At 44.0% G+C, this 15,212-nt stretch overlaps 2 protein-coding genes across 2 annotated transcripts in view; both read right to left on the bottom strand.

The window, feature by feature from the left end:
• Positions 1–462: 462 nt before the first annotated feature.
• Positions 463–3,107, bottom strand: C10H15orf61 (chromosome 10 C15orf61 homolog). The gene is made up of 2 exons (XM_015638363.2): positions 2,759–3,107; positions 463–1,118 (listed from the first exon to the last, which is right to left on the bottom strand). Exons 1-2 carry the CDS (start codon positions 3,090–3,092, stop codon positions 991–993), a joined length of 462 nt encoding a protein of 153 aa, XP_015493849.1. The 5' UTR covers positions 3,093–3,107; the 3' UTR covers positions 463–990.
• A 4,296-nt stretch (positions 3,108–7,403) lies between these two features.
• Positions 7,404–15,212, bottom strand: part of IQCH (IQ motif containing H) — a 61,231-nt gene continuing 53,422 nt past the window's right edge. The window contains 5 exon segments of the mRNA XM_033517039.1: positions 7,404–7,591; positions 8,839–8,947; positions 10,712–10,773; positions 11,306–11,431; positions 13,749–13,907. Coding sequence (XP_033372930.1) covers positions 7,490–7,591; positions 8,839–8,947; positions 10,712–10,773; positions 11,306–11,431; positions 13,749–13,907 — 558 coding nt within the window. The 3' untranslated portion in view covers positions 7,404–7,489.

Here is a 15,212-nt window from a genome sequence, read left to right as displayed (position 1 = left end):
GGAAAAGTGATTACCCTTCTACCAGCCCCTACATTTATTTTTGGATTTATGAAAACTGGAATGACCAACTTCCATCACCAGCTGTGGCATTTGGAACTGACAGCATTAATTGCTGGCACTAAATCCCAGCACCAGCAATAGGTACAGGTCTTCCTGTTTCCATAATTCCAGATTTTCACTATCCAAAGAGTTCCCCAAAAGCATTTTCTTTTTGCCCAGGTTTCCAACTGATAGGAAGTAATTTTGTCATTGTTTGTGCCTGAAGCTGAGCTTGGTTACAACTGGAGAAATCAGTTATTTTACATCCAAAAATTGAGATATTCTTGTAATATTCTCCTCATTAATTAAAAATACCAGCAATTTGTCAATTACCACAGAGGACTAGATTTTGTACTTATAAAGCAATCAAAAGAAAAATAACAACACACAGCTGGAGCTCAAGAATTGCAAAAGATACAAGCATCAAATACAAATGTATTTTGGGTATTTTATTTAAATATCATTTCAAGAACTGTGATACAGCCATTTTGCACTTCTTTTAGGGTGGGGTTGTTCTTTTTTTTCCCCAAAGGCTTTTCCAGGTGATTGTGATCACAGATTCAATCACAGTTACACCTGTGACAATTAATTTATTATGAAATACCTAGACAGGATCTACACCTGAGCAGCTTTATCTTTTCAGGGAGAAAAGATTTCTGAAAATTCACAGTTTCCTTGCCCACAGGCCACAATTCAGTTCTCCAAGTTGATAAATACATCTCTTTAAATCACCACAGGTTTGTCCAGCAGCCCCTGACTTCCACACATACCCTCAGAAACTCTAATTCTTCAACTTCACAGACCTCTGCAAAAATAAATCTCTCTCGACCAACAGCTTTCTGAAACAGCACAGTATGACAACACAGTGTAAAAACCAAGTTTTTCAGTTGTTTTTAGTCAAAAGCAGCAGGTGTTTGTAGCACAGAGCCCACCAGAGGAAAGAAAATCAGTTCAGTACATGGCTCCTTCATCTTCTTTATTTAGGAAATAAATTGTGACTGGGCCATGGCTGGTGTGAACAGTCTCTGTGACACGGGCAAAGAACCAGGAGCCAATTCCATACAGTAAAGTTGGGATGCCTAAGGAGAGATAAAAACATGTTACACACACCACAGCGAGCCAGGGAAATCAGAGTGAGGAGTGGGGACTCCAAAATGAAATGAGAGGGAAGGCATTCCTGGAAAAGCTGCCTCAGAAGAATTTTGTTTTTATTTAAATGCAGCAATCGGTGTTTAACACCTTTCCTGTTGACACGAGGCAGGAAGCAGCAATATGCAGGAATTATTAGAAAAAGAAAACAGGATGAAAGAAGTGAAGCATTGCCATGTACATGTGATTTCTACTGATTAAAATATATATATATATATATATATCCAAATACTAAATCCAAAGTATTGCAGACAATATTCTATTTATTATAAAAGGAAAAACAGAGGTGGATTTAGGCCCTGAATTCAGAAACACCAAATTTAAGATGCTCGAAGCTAAGTGCTTCAAGCAGGATTCTGAGGGAAATAAACTGCCTTTTTAACCATATTTTATAATTATTTAAATATGCGACATGAAGAGTAGTTGTGAGAAAAACAAAGGTGTGACTGGGTGGAGGGAAAAAGAAAATCATATTTAAAGGTGCTACTAAAAAATCAATCTTTGTGATCATAACTTCTCACTGCGTAATTCTGGAAAGATCAGGAAACTAGGACCTGCATACAAGTTTTTAAAAAAAGTCACTGAAGACTTGTGAAGTAAAGGAAATTGTGAAAAATTAAATACAAAACTAAAGAACATATCAAATGTTATGGCGCTGTCACTGCTGGCATTCAAATAAGCTTCGGATCTGCAGCCAAAGTTTTGAAATTATACACTTCGAAACTTAATATTGTATATTAAAATTTTTAATATTAATAATTATATCTACTTTTATATTAATAAGGTACTGATAAAGCCTTTTTATTTTAAAGACTTATATTCCAGCAGCACATTAGGATCAAAGCAGCCTGACTATTCCTGGATCAGAATTGCTGTCCTATCAGACACTGTCTGAAAGTTTAACTTCAGGATTGTTTAGAGGACAGAATCCAGGGCACCCGGATTTCCAGCTGGAAAATGCTCCCTACAGAAGACTTGAGCTGTTTAAATACCGGGATATCCGATCTGTGGCTGTCCCAGGCGGGCAGAGCAGCTCGAATTGGTTCAAATCCTCTCCTGAACCAGGCTCCAGTCAGGATCTGCCCCTGCCCTGCGGCCACAGCTCGGGAATTCCTGAGCCCGGCCGGGGGGACAAGGAGAGAGGGAAAGGAGGAAAGAGAAGGAGGAGAAGGGAAAGGATAGAAAGAGGAACAGGGGATAGAGAGGGAAAAGGAAAGAAAGGGGAAAGGAAAGTCAGGAACAGGGGAAAGAGAGTGGAGAGAAAAAGGAATAGGAGATAGAGAGGGGAAAGGAAAGAAAGGGGAAAGGACAGAAAGAGAGGAACAGGGGAAACAGAGGGGAAAGGAGTGAAACAGAGGGGAAATGGGGAAAGCAAAGAAAGAGAGGGGCAAAAGAGAAAGAGAGGGAAAAGGAAAAAAAGAGAGGGACAGGCGAAAGACAAGGTCAGGAGGAAAGAGAGAGGGAGAAAGAGAAGGGAAAGGAGAAGGAGAGGGCTCGGGGCGGAGCTGCCCGGTCCGAGCCACCGTCCCGGCCCCTCAGGCCGCCCCTCACGGAGCCCGGCCGGACTCACCGGCGTTGAGCACCTTGAGGGCGGTGAAGAAGGCGTCCTGCAGCGCCAGGTCCTGCGGCGCGGAGCGGGAGCAGTGGTACTTGATGAAGGGGAAGCAGCCGGTGCGCAGCACCAGGTAATTGGCGCCGTCCACGGGCCAGTTGAAGTGCGAGAGGCCGAACTGGTCGTTGTGCACCGCGCTGTACTTGACGCAGAACGAGGTCCAGTGGGGCAGGCGGCGCTGCCGCAGGTGCTGGCTCAGCACCTCGGAGGCGGCGGGACGGGCCGGGGCCGGGCCCCGCCACAGCAGCAGCGCCACGGCCGCGCCGTGCAGCCGCCTCAGCAGCGCCCGCATCCCGCGGGGCTCCGCGCCTGCGCCCGCTCCGCGCCTGCGCCGCCCGGGGGCGGGAACCGAGCGGGAACCCAAAGGCAATGGGCCCGGGAACGGACAGGGAATGGAACGGGAATGGGCTCGGGAACCCAGAGCCGATGGGCCCAGGAACGGACAGGGAACGGAACGGGAATCGCCCGGGGAACCGAGCGGGACAGGGGCCCGGGAAAACAACGGGAATCCCCCGGGAATGGAGAGGGAATCGCCCCCGGGTCTGGGCCCCTCGGTTCAGGGAGGACACTGAGGGGCTGGAGCATGGAGCTGGGAAGGGAATGGAGCTGGGAAGGGGCTGGAGTCCCTGGAACAGCTGAGGGAGCTGGAAAGGGGCTCAGCCTGGAGAAAAGGAGGCTCAGGGGGAATTTCTGGCTCTGCACAGCTCCCTGCCAGGAGGGGACAGCCGGGGGGATCGGGCTCTGCTCCCAGGGAACAGGGACAGGATGAGGACATTGTCTTAAGCTGCACCAGGGGAGGCTCAGGGTGGACAGCAGCAGGAATTTCCTCACAAAAAGGGTGGTCAGCCATTGGAAAGCGCTGCCCAGGGAGGTTTGGAGTCCCCATCCCTGGAGGTGTCCAAGGAATTCCTGGAGGTGGCACTCAGTGCTCTGGGCTGGGGACAAGCTGGGGGTCAGTCACAGGCTGGACTCGATGGTCTTGGAGGGCTTTTCCAACCTCAGGGATTCTGTGATTCTGTGACACCAAGGCTGAGCTGAGGGGATGGGTCACCCTGAGCCCTGCATGGAGCGAGGGAGGAGCAGGAGAATCACAAATAAATGGACAATTACATTTTTAGAAAGGTTTTGTTGACACCGACGTGCTGAGGGAGCACCACAGCATCACCCAGCTTCACCTGTGCTCAGGAGAGAATATCCCACTGCACTGGGTTTACCTGGCAGACATCCCTAAAATCAAGTGTCAGACCCCTTCAAAAGAAATATTTTAAAATCACACCCTATATTCCATTTTTCTAAGTAAAAGCTAAGGTTTTGAACCATTTAGCATTCTGATTGAGAGGGGGGAAAAAGTCCAGAAAACTGAGAAATGGAAACAGATTTTTTTTTCTTTCAAGAATTGCAAGCAGTATCTCAGACTCAGCAATCTTAGACCATTGAGCTATCTAGTATGAACATGTTAATTAATCAATTACTACCCAACAATAGGCCCTGTTTACTCACTATACTACATGTGTGTAGAACAAGTAATTATTAATCATCACCAGCAACAAATTTCCCCTTCAAGTTCACCTCCCTATAATTAATAGAGCGTACAGTTTAGCTTTAATATCTTTCTTAGTAGTGATAACAGTGGCTGAAGATAGAAAAGTTGGAACCTGGTGCTGTGCTGAAGGGCTGAAATAAAGTATTGAACCTTAAGAGTGATGCAATGCTGTTGTATTTCATTAATTGCATTAATGAAGGTTGTCAATGATTGTAGTTCTTCATCTTTTGTTCTTCAATATAACAAAGTCTAGTATAAAATGAAACACAGAGGATCTGCACAATGTAGCAGGGGGTGCCTCAGATCTACAGTATCCCATTGTTGAGTGGATTTGATAGGAATGTTTAAGGATAGCCTTAAAAATCCAGGGATTTATTACCTTAGCCTAGGTTAAGGTGGTAAATTCTCCTGATCTTGAGGTACTGGAGATCTTCCAAGAAAGAGGGAAGGTGAACATTTCATTTCAGGAGATATCTGGAAGTGGTTGTGTTGATAAACTGCTTTTTTTTTTTTTTTGCTGTGTGCTCAGAGTTGTCATTCTAAATGTGGAAATGTGGGCTAAAAGCTTTTTTTTTTTTCCTTTTTTATCCAGGGCTTTAAACCCAACTACCTAGAACAGCAGACCCAGTTTCCAGTGTCATCAGCTCCAGGTAGCTCTTGACCTGAAGAGGTCTGTGCTACACTAAAGTCTGGATGAAACAAAATCCACCAAGTGCTGCCAGTTAAACATCTCCATTTCCAGCTCTGACTCCTGGGGAGCACAAATCCTTTATTTTAATTGTCTGCAACCTCTGCAGTTGCTGCCAAACCTGCTGTCCCTCACCTCCTTCCATGAGCATTCCTCCACTCCCTGCAGCTGAGGAAGCAGCTCCAGCTTTTGCCCAAATCTGGCATTTTCTGGGGCAGTTTCTGATGAGAAGCCACACTTGGGCCACCTTTAATCTTTCGCTTCACACTTGTTCTGTTTTCTTCTCAGCTCATGTTCGGAAATCCAGTCTACAGTTCAACAACTCTATTACCCTTTTAATGAGTGGGAATAAATAATGCAGTAGTGTGGAGAGAATTACATTCCTGACTTTTTACCAATGTTATAATTTCATTTTCAGTCTGCAGCATTGCTAAAAGAACACACATTTTTGGCACCAGCAGCATGGGAGCTGAATGTGAGACTGGATGTGAGAGCTGAATGTGAAAGCAGTTTCAATCCTTCCGTCAGCTCAAGGCTCAGAAGTGTTAGTAGTAATTAAAAACTTTTTTTTTCCCCCCCTCCTCAAAATACATTTCACACTTTGCACAGGCTGAGAAATCTCTCTCACCACGGGAACTTTCAGGTCGCTTGTTTCCTGCAAAAACAGGTACAGTTTTCTTTTGTCAGGGTAGAACAAAGGCAGAAGGAAGTGCAGGTTTCATTTCCTCCTAGGACACTGCAGTCTATTAAGTGCCAGTGAACTAATGAGCCTCTCAGACCTTATGTTGTTCTGGCTTGGATCAAGGCTTCCTTTTCCTTAACCCTTTGCAAACCAGCTCAAGTGCAGCTAAATTCCACCTTGGGAAAAATCTCTGTGGCCTCTGGAGTATCCAAACCCAACACTGCACTGCTGTAGAACAGCGATAAAAACAGGAATTAAAAATACTCCTGTGGATTTTGATTTGAAGCAGGAATCGGAATTTATGCAAATGTTTTCATCTGCAATGAATTAATTCTGTGACAGAAGTAGAAGAGGTAAAAATTCCACAAAAAATAATGTTTCATGCTGAGGGATCAAAGATTTGCTGTCAGAAAAAAAACTGGGTGCTGATCTTGTGCAACTGCTTGCTCTCATTTAGTGTTTGTGTTAAAACTGGTTTTGCCCCAGCTTTTTGGGAAGTAATTCCAAGGATACTTGCAATTCCTAGGATAACAGTCTTCATTCAATGAGATCTGCTCTTCCATAGTAAAATGTGGAATGTGTTGTCTGTTGGGATATTAAGGATTTGATAGATAAAGGTAATTTTACAAATATAATATTGTCCTTTAACAACAGTGCACAGCAACTGTGACCAAAAGGATCACCAGTATCTAAAACACAGATGGACAGACCTGCAAAAGTCATGGAATTCCAGGAATCATAGTGCAAGTGGAATTCTATTGATAGTGATATTGATACTGAATTAGGGCTGTTACTGTTCTTCCTGATAATTTGAAAATTACCATAAAAGAACTGCTGCAAAAGTCCTTAGCAGAAAAATCAGCACAACATTAGAGATGGCTCTGCAGAGGAATGTGGGATTATTGATAAAGTGGGGTTAAAATTAAGGAATTTAAAGAACCATAGGATAAATTTGGGTTGGGATGGACCTTAAATCTCATCCCACTTCACCCCTGGATGGGCAGGGACACCTCCCACTGTCCCAGGCTGCTCCAAGCCCTGTCCAGCCTGGCCTGAGACACTCCCAGGGATCCAGGGGCAGCCCCAGCTGCTCTGGGCACCCTGTGCCAGGGTCTCACTTCCCTCCCAGGGAAGGATTCCTTCCTAATATCTCAACTAACCCAAATCTCTGTCCATTTGAAGCCATTTCCCCTTGTCCTGGCACTCCAGGTCCTTCTGATTAGTCTCTCTCCATCTTTCCTGTAGCCCCTTCAGGGCTGCAGTGAGGTCACCCCAAAGTTTCTCCTCTCCAGGTGAACAATCCCAAGTTCTCCCAGCCTTTCCTCCCAGCAGAGCTGCTCCATCCCTCTGCTCATCCTGGTGGCCTCTGGACTGTCTCTGCCAGGTCTAACCCTGCACCTCCTTTCCTGCCTTTCAGTGTTCAGTATTCCAGCCCACAGCCTGTTGGAAAATTTGGGCTCTCAGGGCTCTTCTCAGTGGATCTGCTCCTCCTGCTCCGAGTGACAAAGGCAGCAGGAGCCCATTAATCAGGTTTTTAACCCACATACTGAACTTCAGGAGTGACAACAGGGACATGAGCAGCCTTGGGATGATCCTGTGCTTTTCAGCAAGAAAGGTGGGATGTTCCCAATGCCACAGCCAGGAATCACGGAGATTTTCTGTCTCAGTTAATGTTACTTCACACACCAGCTCAGAAGGAAAACCAAACCTGTTCTTACAGATGAGGAAGCATTTCCAGAAGCATAAGGAATGAAGCACTTGAACATTTTCTGTTAACTATTCTTTCAGAGCATCTGCTTCCCGAGGTTTCTCTTCTTCCAATCCCAGTTTGTTTTCTGCTGTAACTCCTAGAATTGCTTCAATATCTCGAATTGCCATCTGTAACAGATTCCAGGAATACAAGTTATTTAATGGGCATTATAATGGAATCCAGCAGCCAGGGTGCACAGCTGGCAGTGCCTGCCTTGCACAGGTAACAGGGTTACACAGGACAGGATGCACCAATTAAATTTAATATTACTTTGGGGACACTTGGGGGAATTATTAGTAAATATGTACAAATCCCAGGTAAATAAAAATGCAATTTGTACTCCTAATTAACTAACAGGTGTTTTATTTCACATATGTTCACTCACAATGAAGAAAAGATCTCTTTTATATTTTTCTTCAGTGGTTGCTTTTCATCCCCTCATATTGAAAAATGGGAATTTTTTTCTTGTTGTTTATTCTGTAACATGTTGAAATTTAATTATGTCTTCCCCAAAATCTGTCATTTCACACTCTACTTGAAAATCCAGTCAGGGTGGAAAGAATCTGCTATAAATTATGTGACATGACTGAAGATACAAATCTAACACAGCGTTCCCCTTTCACAAAACACACAGAGCCAGGATCCTGGGAAGTTTTTATAAAGTTAAAGGTGATGCAGCTCAGCAAAAGAAGTCCCTGTGGGAAGCTGAGCAATTCTCTGGAATCCAAAATCAGCTTTGTCAGGAGGGTTTATTCCATGGCACGGGGTTGGATCTGTGATTGCTTTCCTGGCTGCTCTGGCAGAGGGCTGGGGGAACCTCCCAACGTGAGCAGCCCCTGTGCTTTATCCTCCCCCCTCCTCCAGGGATGGGGACACTCAAAGAGCAGAGGAAATTTGGGAACAAAATCCTTTTGGGAAATGGATGGTGGGGTGAGGGATGGGAATGAATGGATTAGTGGCTGCCTGCTTAGAAGAAATCAGTGTTAATAATCCAAGCAGTTATTATCAACTGAGAAATTTGTTTCTAATTTAAGATTCTTACCTTGATGGTGTCCCTTTAAAATAAATCAGGCAATTGTGACAGAACTGTGTGAGGCAGTGCCAACAGCTCCTTTGCTCTTCCAAAGGACACTCAGGAGCATTAGATTACAAATAACTTCACGCTCAAGGATGTCTCTTTTCAAAGAAAAAGTTTCAAACTTAAATTTAACTAACGGGTTCCGTGGGAGACCGACTACACTGACCCAGACACTGTAAACCACACACAGCCAGTGATAAAAAAGGAATGGTTTAGCACTTGTTTATGATCCAGCATGAGGTATTTGCAGGCCTTGTACAGAAATTAACCAGGATCGTTAGTTAATTAACACCTCACCTTAAAATTGGTCTCGCCTTGCATATTAGGTGCTGATATTTCTTGATGGATGATGAAGAGATTGCGAGCAAAGGTCAGGAGGACCCCCTGGAGATCCTCTCCAATTGTTCTGTTAATGATATCCAAACAAATGAGTTTACCAATGATTCCCTTCACATGCTTAAAAACAATCGCCCTCTCATTTGTGCCTGCCTGGTGCTGGAATTTAATGAGGATTTTCAATCTCACAAGGTGAAAATCTTCAGGGAGATATGAAAGATGAGGCTCCATTTTAACTTGTCAACAGAAAGGATTTGTGTAATAAATAATTTTTATTAATCAACTTAGCAGAAGTAAGCAGAGAGGTTTCACCAAGTAAAAGGTGACTGCTGAGGTAGGACTGAGGCAGCAGAACACTTCAAACACCCACATTAGTTGGGAAAAAACTGTTGCTTCAGCCTAAAATTGGGAAAGACGTTTCAGCAGGATCAACATTTCTGAGATTGTTGCAGCTTTTGAGGCTTTGGTTTCCCAGTGGTACATGCAGACTCTCCACACTTTATGGAACAGGGAATTACACTGAGGAATAATGTGCCTCATTAACTGGAATCGACCACAGATCTCTGATGGAATAAAATGGGTAATTCTCAGAGATGTTTCAGGTATTACAGTCATTTTATAAGCTCCAGCTCCTACAATCTTGAAATTATTTCCCAATTAAGGCTATGAAATTGCACTGAAAATGTGATGGCAGACAACAGGAATCCTCTTTGCTGCAAGCTGAGTTTATTTCTTCTTGTCCTACTACCAAAAAATCAGATTTTTCCTTCCTGCAGAGGCTTCTTCTGTGCTGGGAGATCGTTAGCAGATCCCATTTCTGCCCTCCCTCTCCTCTGTAGTCTTTCCATGTCAGTCATGCTCTCCAGAGCTCTAAACATTTTCATTGCCTCCCTCTCACAGAACAGCAGGATTTCTTCCAGCATCTCCCAGGATACACATTTACTTTTTTCCACAGGATCAGGACATCATTTGATTCACAGATCCTGTTCCCAAAACCTCCTTGTTCCTCATATTCATTACTGCTCTCTAAATGTAATTTCTTCCACCTGGTTCCAACCAAACCTAATTCGATTTCTCATATTGTTCCTTCAATTTGTGGAGATCATTTTGAATTCTATTCCTGCCCTCCAGAACACTGTGCAGACACATCCAGCACTTGAAGAAGCTGTTTTGTTATCCAGGTCATTAATGAAATAGCTGCAGCATCAAAGGAATACAGAACAGGCTGAGAGCAGAACGCTTCAGCTCCTCACTTATTACATCTTATTTTGGCAGGAAACATGGGCAAGAACAATATAAAAAGGCATTAAACCTCACCCTCCTTTGCCTGGTGGAAGTCAGGTTTTTAATAATGTTGCCTGGAAGAGTAAGCCTGTGCTAATCCATGGGAGAGATTGCTCCTGACAGGGAATGCAGCTCTCCTGAAGCCAATTCCAGCTGGTCCTGAGCCTGCAGTGCCACCAGCCCTTGGGCTCAGCACATTCCTGCCCTTCTTTTATTACTGGAATGCTTAAAACCACCCCAAAACTCTCCCAAAAGCCAAGCTTGGGAGAAGTCAGGGCACTTCTGTGAGCAGGAGGTGACAGTCAGGTGTTCTGGCTGTTCATTCCCTGCCTGGCTTTTGTCACTCCCTGCACACTCAGAGTGTCCCCAGGTGTTTGTCACCCTGGGTTAGGAACAATCCACACTTACATCATTCCCAAACTGTGTCCCAGAGTGTCCCCAGGTGTTTGTCACCCCGGGTTAGGGACAGTCCACACTTACATCATTCCCAAACTGTGTCCCAGAGTGTCCCCAGGTGTTTCACCCCGGGTTAGAGACAGTCCACACTTACATCATTCCCAGGCTGTGTCGCTTCTGGTCTTCATACAACACAAAAACTGTTCCTTGTTTTTCCTGTTAATTAAGACAAAATTGCTTTATTTATTCCTGAAAGAGTGGTAATTGCAATAAATGTGTTACAGTACACACCCATAGCTGAGAAGGGCTGGTTTGGAATTGTGTGTAAGGAATTATTGCTCAGTTTCAATAGATTATTGCTCCAACCTATTGTAGAGAACACAGTAAATACAGCAGAGTCTATTCCAGAGCAAATCCTTGGGTTTCAAAGCAGTAAGAGGTGGTCAAAAGTAACTTTAAAATTATCTCCTTTAACAGTTATTTTTATCAAGAAGCAAGTTAACCCCTGAAAGTCTTACACACACCTAAACTGAAAGAAAAATAGGTGTATGTGGCATTTGAGAACATGGTTTAATGGTGAACATGGGGGTGGTGGGTTGATGGTTGAATGATCTTAAAACCCTTTTTCAACCCTAACAACTCCATGATTTATGATTTACATTGCTAAAAGTGTTTTCCTCATAAAATAATTTACAAACAAACCTTCTGCAGAAGGAATTTCACATTTTCTCATCTTTCCTGTTCATACCTGGAGGTCAAATCCAACCCCACGAGCTTTACAGGTGTGGAGGAGAAGGTTGTAGGAGATCCCTGAGAGGCTGGAATGTCTCAGCTGGCTGCTGGCCACGGCACACCGGGGGCTGCTTGGGGCAGGCTGCAGAGAACAAGCCAGCATTCCTCATTTTCACACCACTTTACATCAGAACCTAACTGCTAAATTACTGACTTTTCACAAGGGATGGAGGCACAGGACAAGAGGAAATGGCTTCAAACTGATAGAGAGTGGGGTAAGGTGAGATGTTGGGAGGAAATTGTTCCCTGTGAGGGTGGAGAGATCCTGGAATGGATTTCCCAGAGCAGCTGTGGCTGCCCCTGGATCCCTGGAAGTGCCCAAGGTCGGGTTGGACAGGGCTTGGAGCAGCCTGGGATGGTGGAAGGAGTCCCTGCAATGGCAGAGGGTGGAATGGGATAAGCTTAAAGTGCCTTTCCAACCCAAACCATCCTGGGATTCTGGGACTCTATAAACAGCTTTTTGCCAGAGCACTCAGCGTGGAGTAAGACTCCATTTGGAGGAATTCCTGTTCCTCCCAGGCTCTGCTGGACACAGACATTACCATAAAACATTTATCCTGTGTGATAAATCAGATCCACAGAACTGCTCTTTCTGCACCACATTTTGGTGTTTTCACAGCTTCAGTGGTCACTGAGAGCACTGAATCCAGCCTGGCCTTGGGCATTGCCAGGGATCCAGGGGCAGCCACAGCCACTCTGGGCACCCTCACCCTCCCAGGGAGGAATTTATTCCCAATATCCCACCTGACCCTGCCCTCTCTCCCCCTTGGAAAAAGGTCAGTGCTGCATCAAATTTAAACTCTGGCTCAGGCCAGAAGAACAGAGATGTTGCTTTGAGGAGCTCTGAGCAGAGCTGTTCTAAACCAGGGCTTTCCTGGTGTTATTTTTAATGTTGGACTCTTCCCTGGGAGCAGGGGCACTGCACATCAAAGCCTGTAATTTACAGTATTTCCCCTAAAATGATATTTGTTTTGACGTTGACTCATTTAAGTTGACATAGCTGAAATCCTGATCTAATACATCTCTGCCTGAAAATTAATCATGTTTATAATATTCTGAGAATTAATAACACCCATTGCTCAAGTCATTAACTTAAAAAAGGAGCTTCCAAAATCTGTTTCTCTGCAGTAGGGGACCACAAATAAATGAATGCTTGATAAAATAATCCAAGCAGCAGTTTAACAAGCGTAAACTTGAATGTGGCTGCAATAACACAGAACTATTGTTTAAGGGTTGGCATCAGGTTGATGAGGTGCTTATTTCAGCTACAAAGCATGCATACACATGCATAATGAACTGCAGGATGAATTATTAATGTGTTGCTTATTTAGCCTCATCTGTCTAGAAGATAATGTATCCTAACTATAATGAGTGATTGGTTTTGTACATAATTACAGGAGCAGCAGTATCTAGGAAATTTGTTCTTTCAAAGAAGGAGTTCTAAAAATAAAATCCTCGCACAAACTCCGGGGCTGCTCCGTTTTATCAAAATCAACCCTACCAGCATGGAGAATATCTAATAAATTAAAAGGGACAGAATCATTATTAACATCATAATTTTACACAAAGTGTTTTACTTAATCATTCATTACAGATCATGTGCAGTAAAAACATTTGTCTCTTGGTTTGTTTCTTTTTCTCTTTTCCTGGGAGACTGCAGTCTTGTAGTTAACTCTTTAGGAGATAAAAATTGAAGAAATACAGAAAGAATTAAAAATAAAGCATATAATGACAATTTATGTTAATTCTGACAGAATTTTAATTAAAAAAAAAAAAGTTGCTACTTGATTACTTTTCATTTCTAAAACTTGGACTACAGGGACTAATCAGATGTAATTTACTTCTCTCCAACTAAAAGTGGTTGCTTGACGAGAACAATGGATCAAGAGCTCGTTAACCTCTAAATTACAGCTCCATGACATTTTTGGAATGGTGATACATTCCCTCCTCTATGGATGGAAAAAAAGGGAGCTGTGAATCTTCTGTCAAAATACGGCAAACAGCTTTTGTTTTCTATCCCTGTGTGTATGTACACAGACATACATTTATTATGCTGACTTTTCTAAAGACCTTTCTTCCCATTTTATAGAACCCCAGAATATTTGGTTTGGAAGGGACCTTAAAGCCCATCCCATTCCATGTCCAAGCCATGGCAGGGACACCTTCCACTATCCCAAGGTGCTCCAAACCCTGTCCAACCTGCCCTTGGACACTTCCAGGGATGGGATTATTCCACTTTAACTCCTACTGTGCTGTTATCCCATGGCTTTATTAACCTGAATAAAGGTAAAATCCAAGACTAGCAGCTTAAAACCTGAAGGGATCAGATTCAGCTCCTCTAGAGCAGATGAACTGGCTGTTCCATGCAGGATTATATTTGGGACCACATCACTGCTTACAGGTTTTGTCCCCTCGTGCTGAAGCCGTTGGCTTTTGCTCTCCTTTGATCCCAGAGGTCCTTGCAGGCCACAATCCAGATTTCCATCTGTCAGGTACAACAGGAGCTGAGTCAGGGCCAGCTGGTCACTGTAGCAAAGGTCAAGGTCTGTTGCCCACACCTAATCAAAACAAAGAGGGACATCCAAATAAGTTAAAAAGAACAACAAGAACAGTAAAATCCAGCAATTGTGAAGGAACATCTCTGCCTTTTTTTTTTCTCCTGTGTGTTGGCATTCCTGCTTTTGGCTTCCTGGTGCTGGAGCAGGGCTGGCAGTGATGAAGATGTGAGGAAGGAATTCCTGGTGGGAAGGGAGGTGAGGCCCTGGCACAGGGTGCCCAGAGCAGCTGGGGCTGCCCCTGGATCCCTGGGAGTGTCCAAGGCCAGGCTGGATGGAGCTTGGAGCAGTCTGGGACAGTGGGAGGTGTCCCTGTCCCTGGCAGGGGTGGCACTGAATGGGTTTTAAGGCCCCTTCCCACCCAAGCCATTCTGGGATTCTGGGATTCCACAAACCACTTCCAAACAGAAGCAAGCAGAACTCTTCTGTAAGTTCAGAAATAATTTCTCAGGCAGGACTCACGAGGCTGAGGGAAGCACTGTGGATTGCTTCTGCAAGGCTCCTCCACCCCAATAACCAGAGCTTGGTTTTCCCAGAGGTTTTTCCCACTTAAAAAAATCCCTGTGCCTTCTCAGCCAGTGAGCAACGTTCCCACACACCAAGATCTGCCCTGCAGAGGACCCCTTAAAACAAATCTCCCCGTGAACAACTTGCCTCAGCCCTGGAATGGTAAATGGACTCATTATAAGGATATTAAGGGGTCAGGCAGCCAAGGCCTCTTGGAAAACTGGAGTCAATTTCAGAATCATATGCACAGAGTAATGCCCTTTGGATAATGGGGAATAAATCACCCCAGTAACAGTTGTTAATGTCTAACTGCCAAGTATCTGTTGCTGTATTAAATATCCTATTTGTCAACTTAAATATTTCCTGCTGCACGGTCTAAAATGCAAATTGGATGCTAATGGCTGGCTTTACTTAGTAATAGGGGAAGGTTCCCCAATTATAATACTTAATTTTCTTCAATAATTTATTGTTTAGCATCACTTCTGCAAGACAGGAGGAACTTTGCTGTCCATTTCTCCTTTTCTAGTGTGTGCTAGCCTTTTCAACGAGCCAAATAATAATTAGAAACTATTCATATGGTGGGAGCATTCCATTAATTTTGATAAATATTATCAACAAATCTGTTGTTGTCAATGTGTCCTAGATCTTATCTGAGCTGGGTTTTACACTCCCAATTAAAACTTTGCCCTCAGAAGGAAGTGGCAGAGCTGCATGAGGGAACCAGGGACTGAAAATCTTGGGTATCTGAGGGCTGTTCACTGGCTCCAAGTGAAGTGTTTGCTCTTAATCCAGACCCTGATA

The sequence above is a fragment of the Parus major genome, chromosome 10 (genome assembly GCF_001522545.3).
Source record: "Parus major isolate Abel chromosome 10, Parus_major1.1, whole genome shotgun sequence".
Classification (NCBI taxonomy): domain Eukaryota; kingdom Metazoa; phylum Chordata; class Aves; order Passeriformes; family Paridae; genus Parus; species Parus major.
Note: the sequence above shows the minus strand (reverse complement) of the source record. Positions and strands in the feature narration are given on the sequence as shown.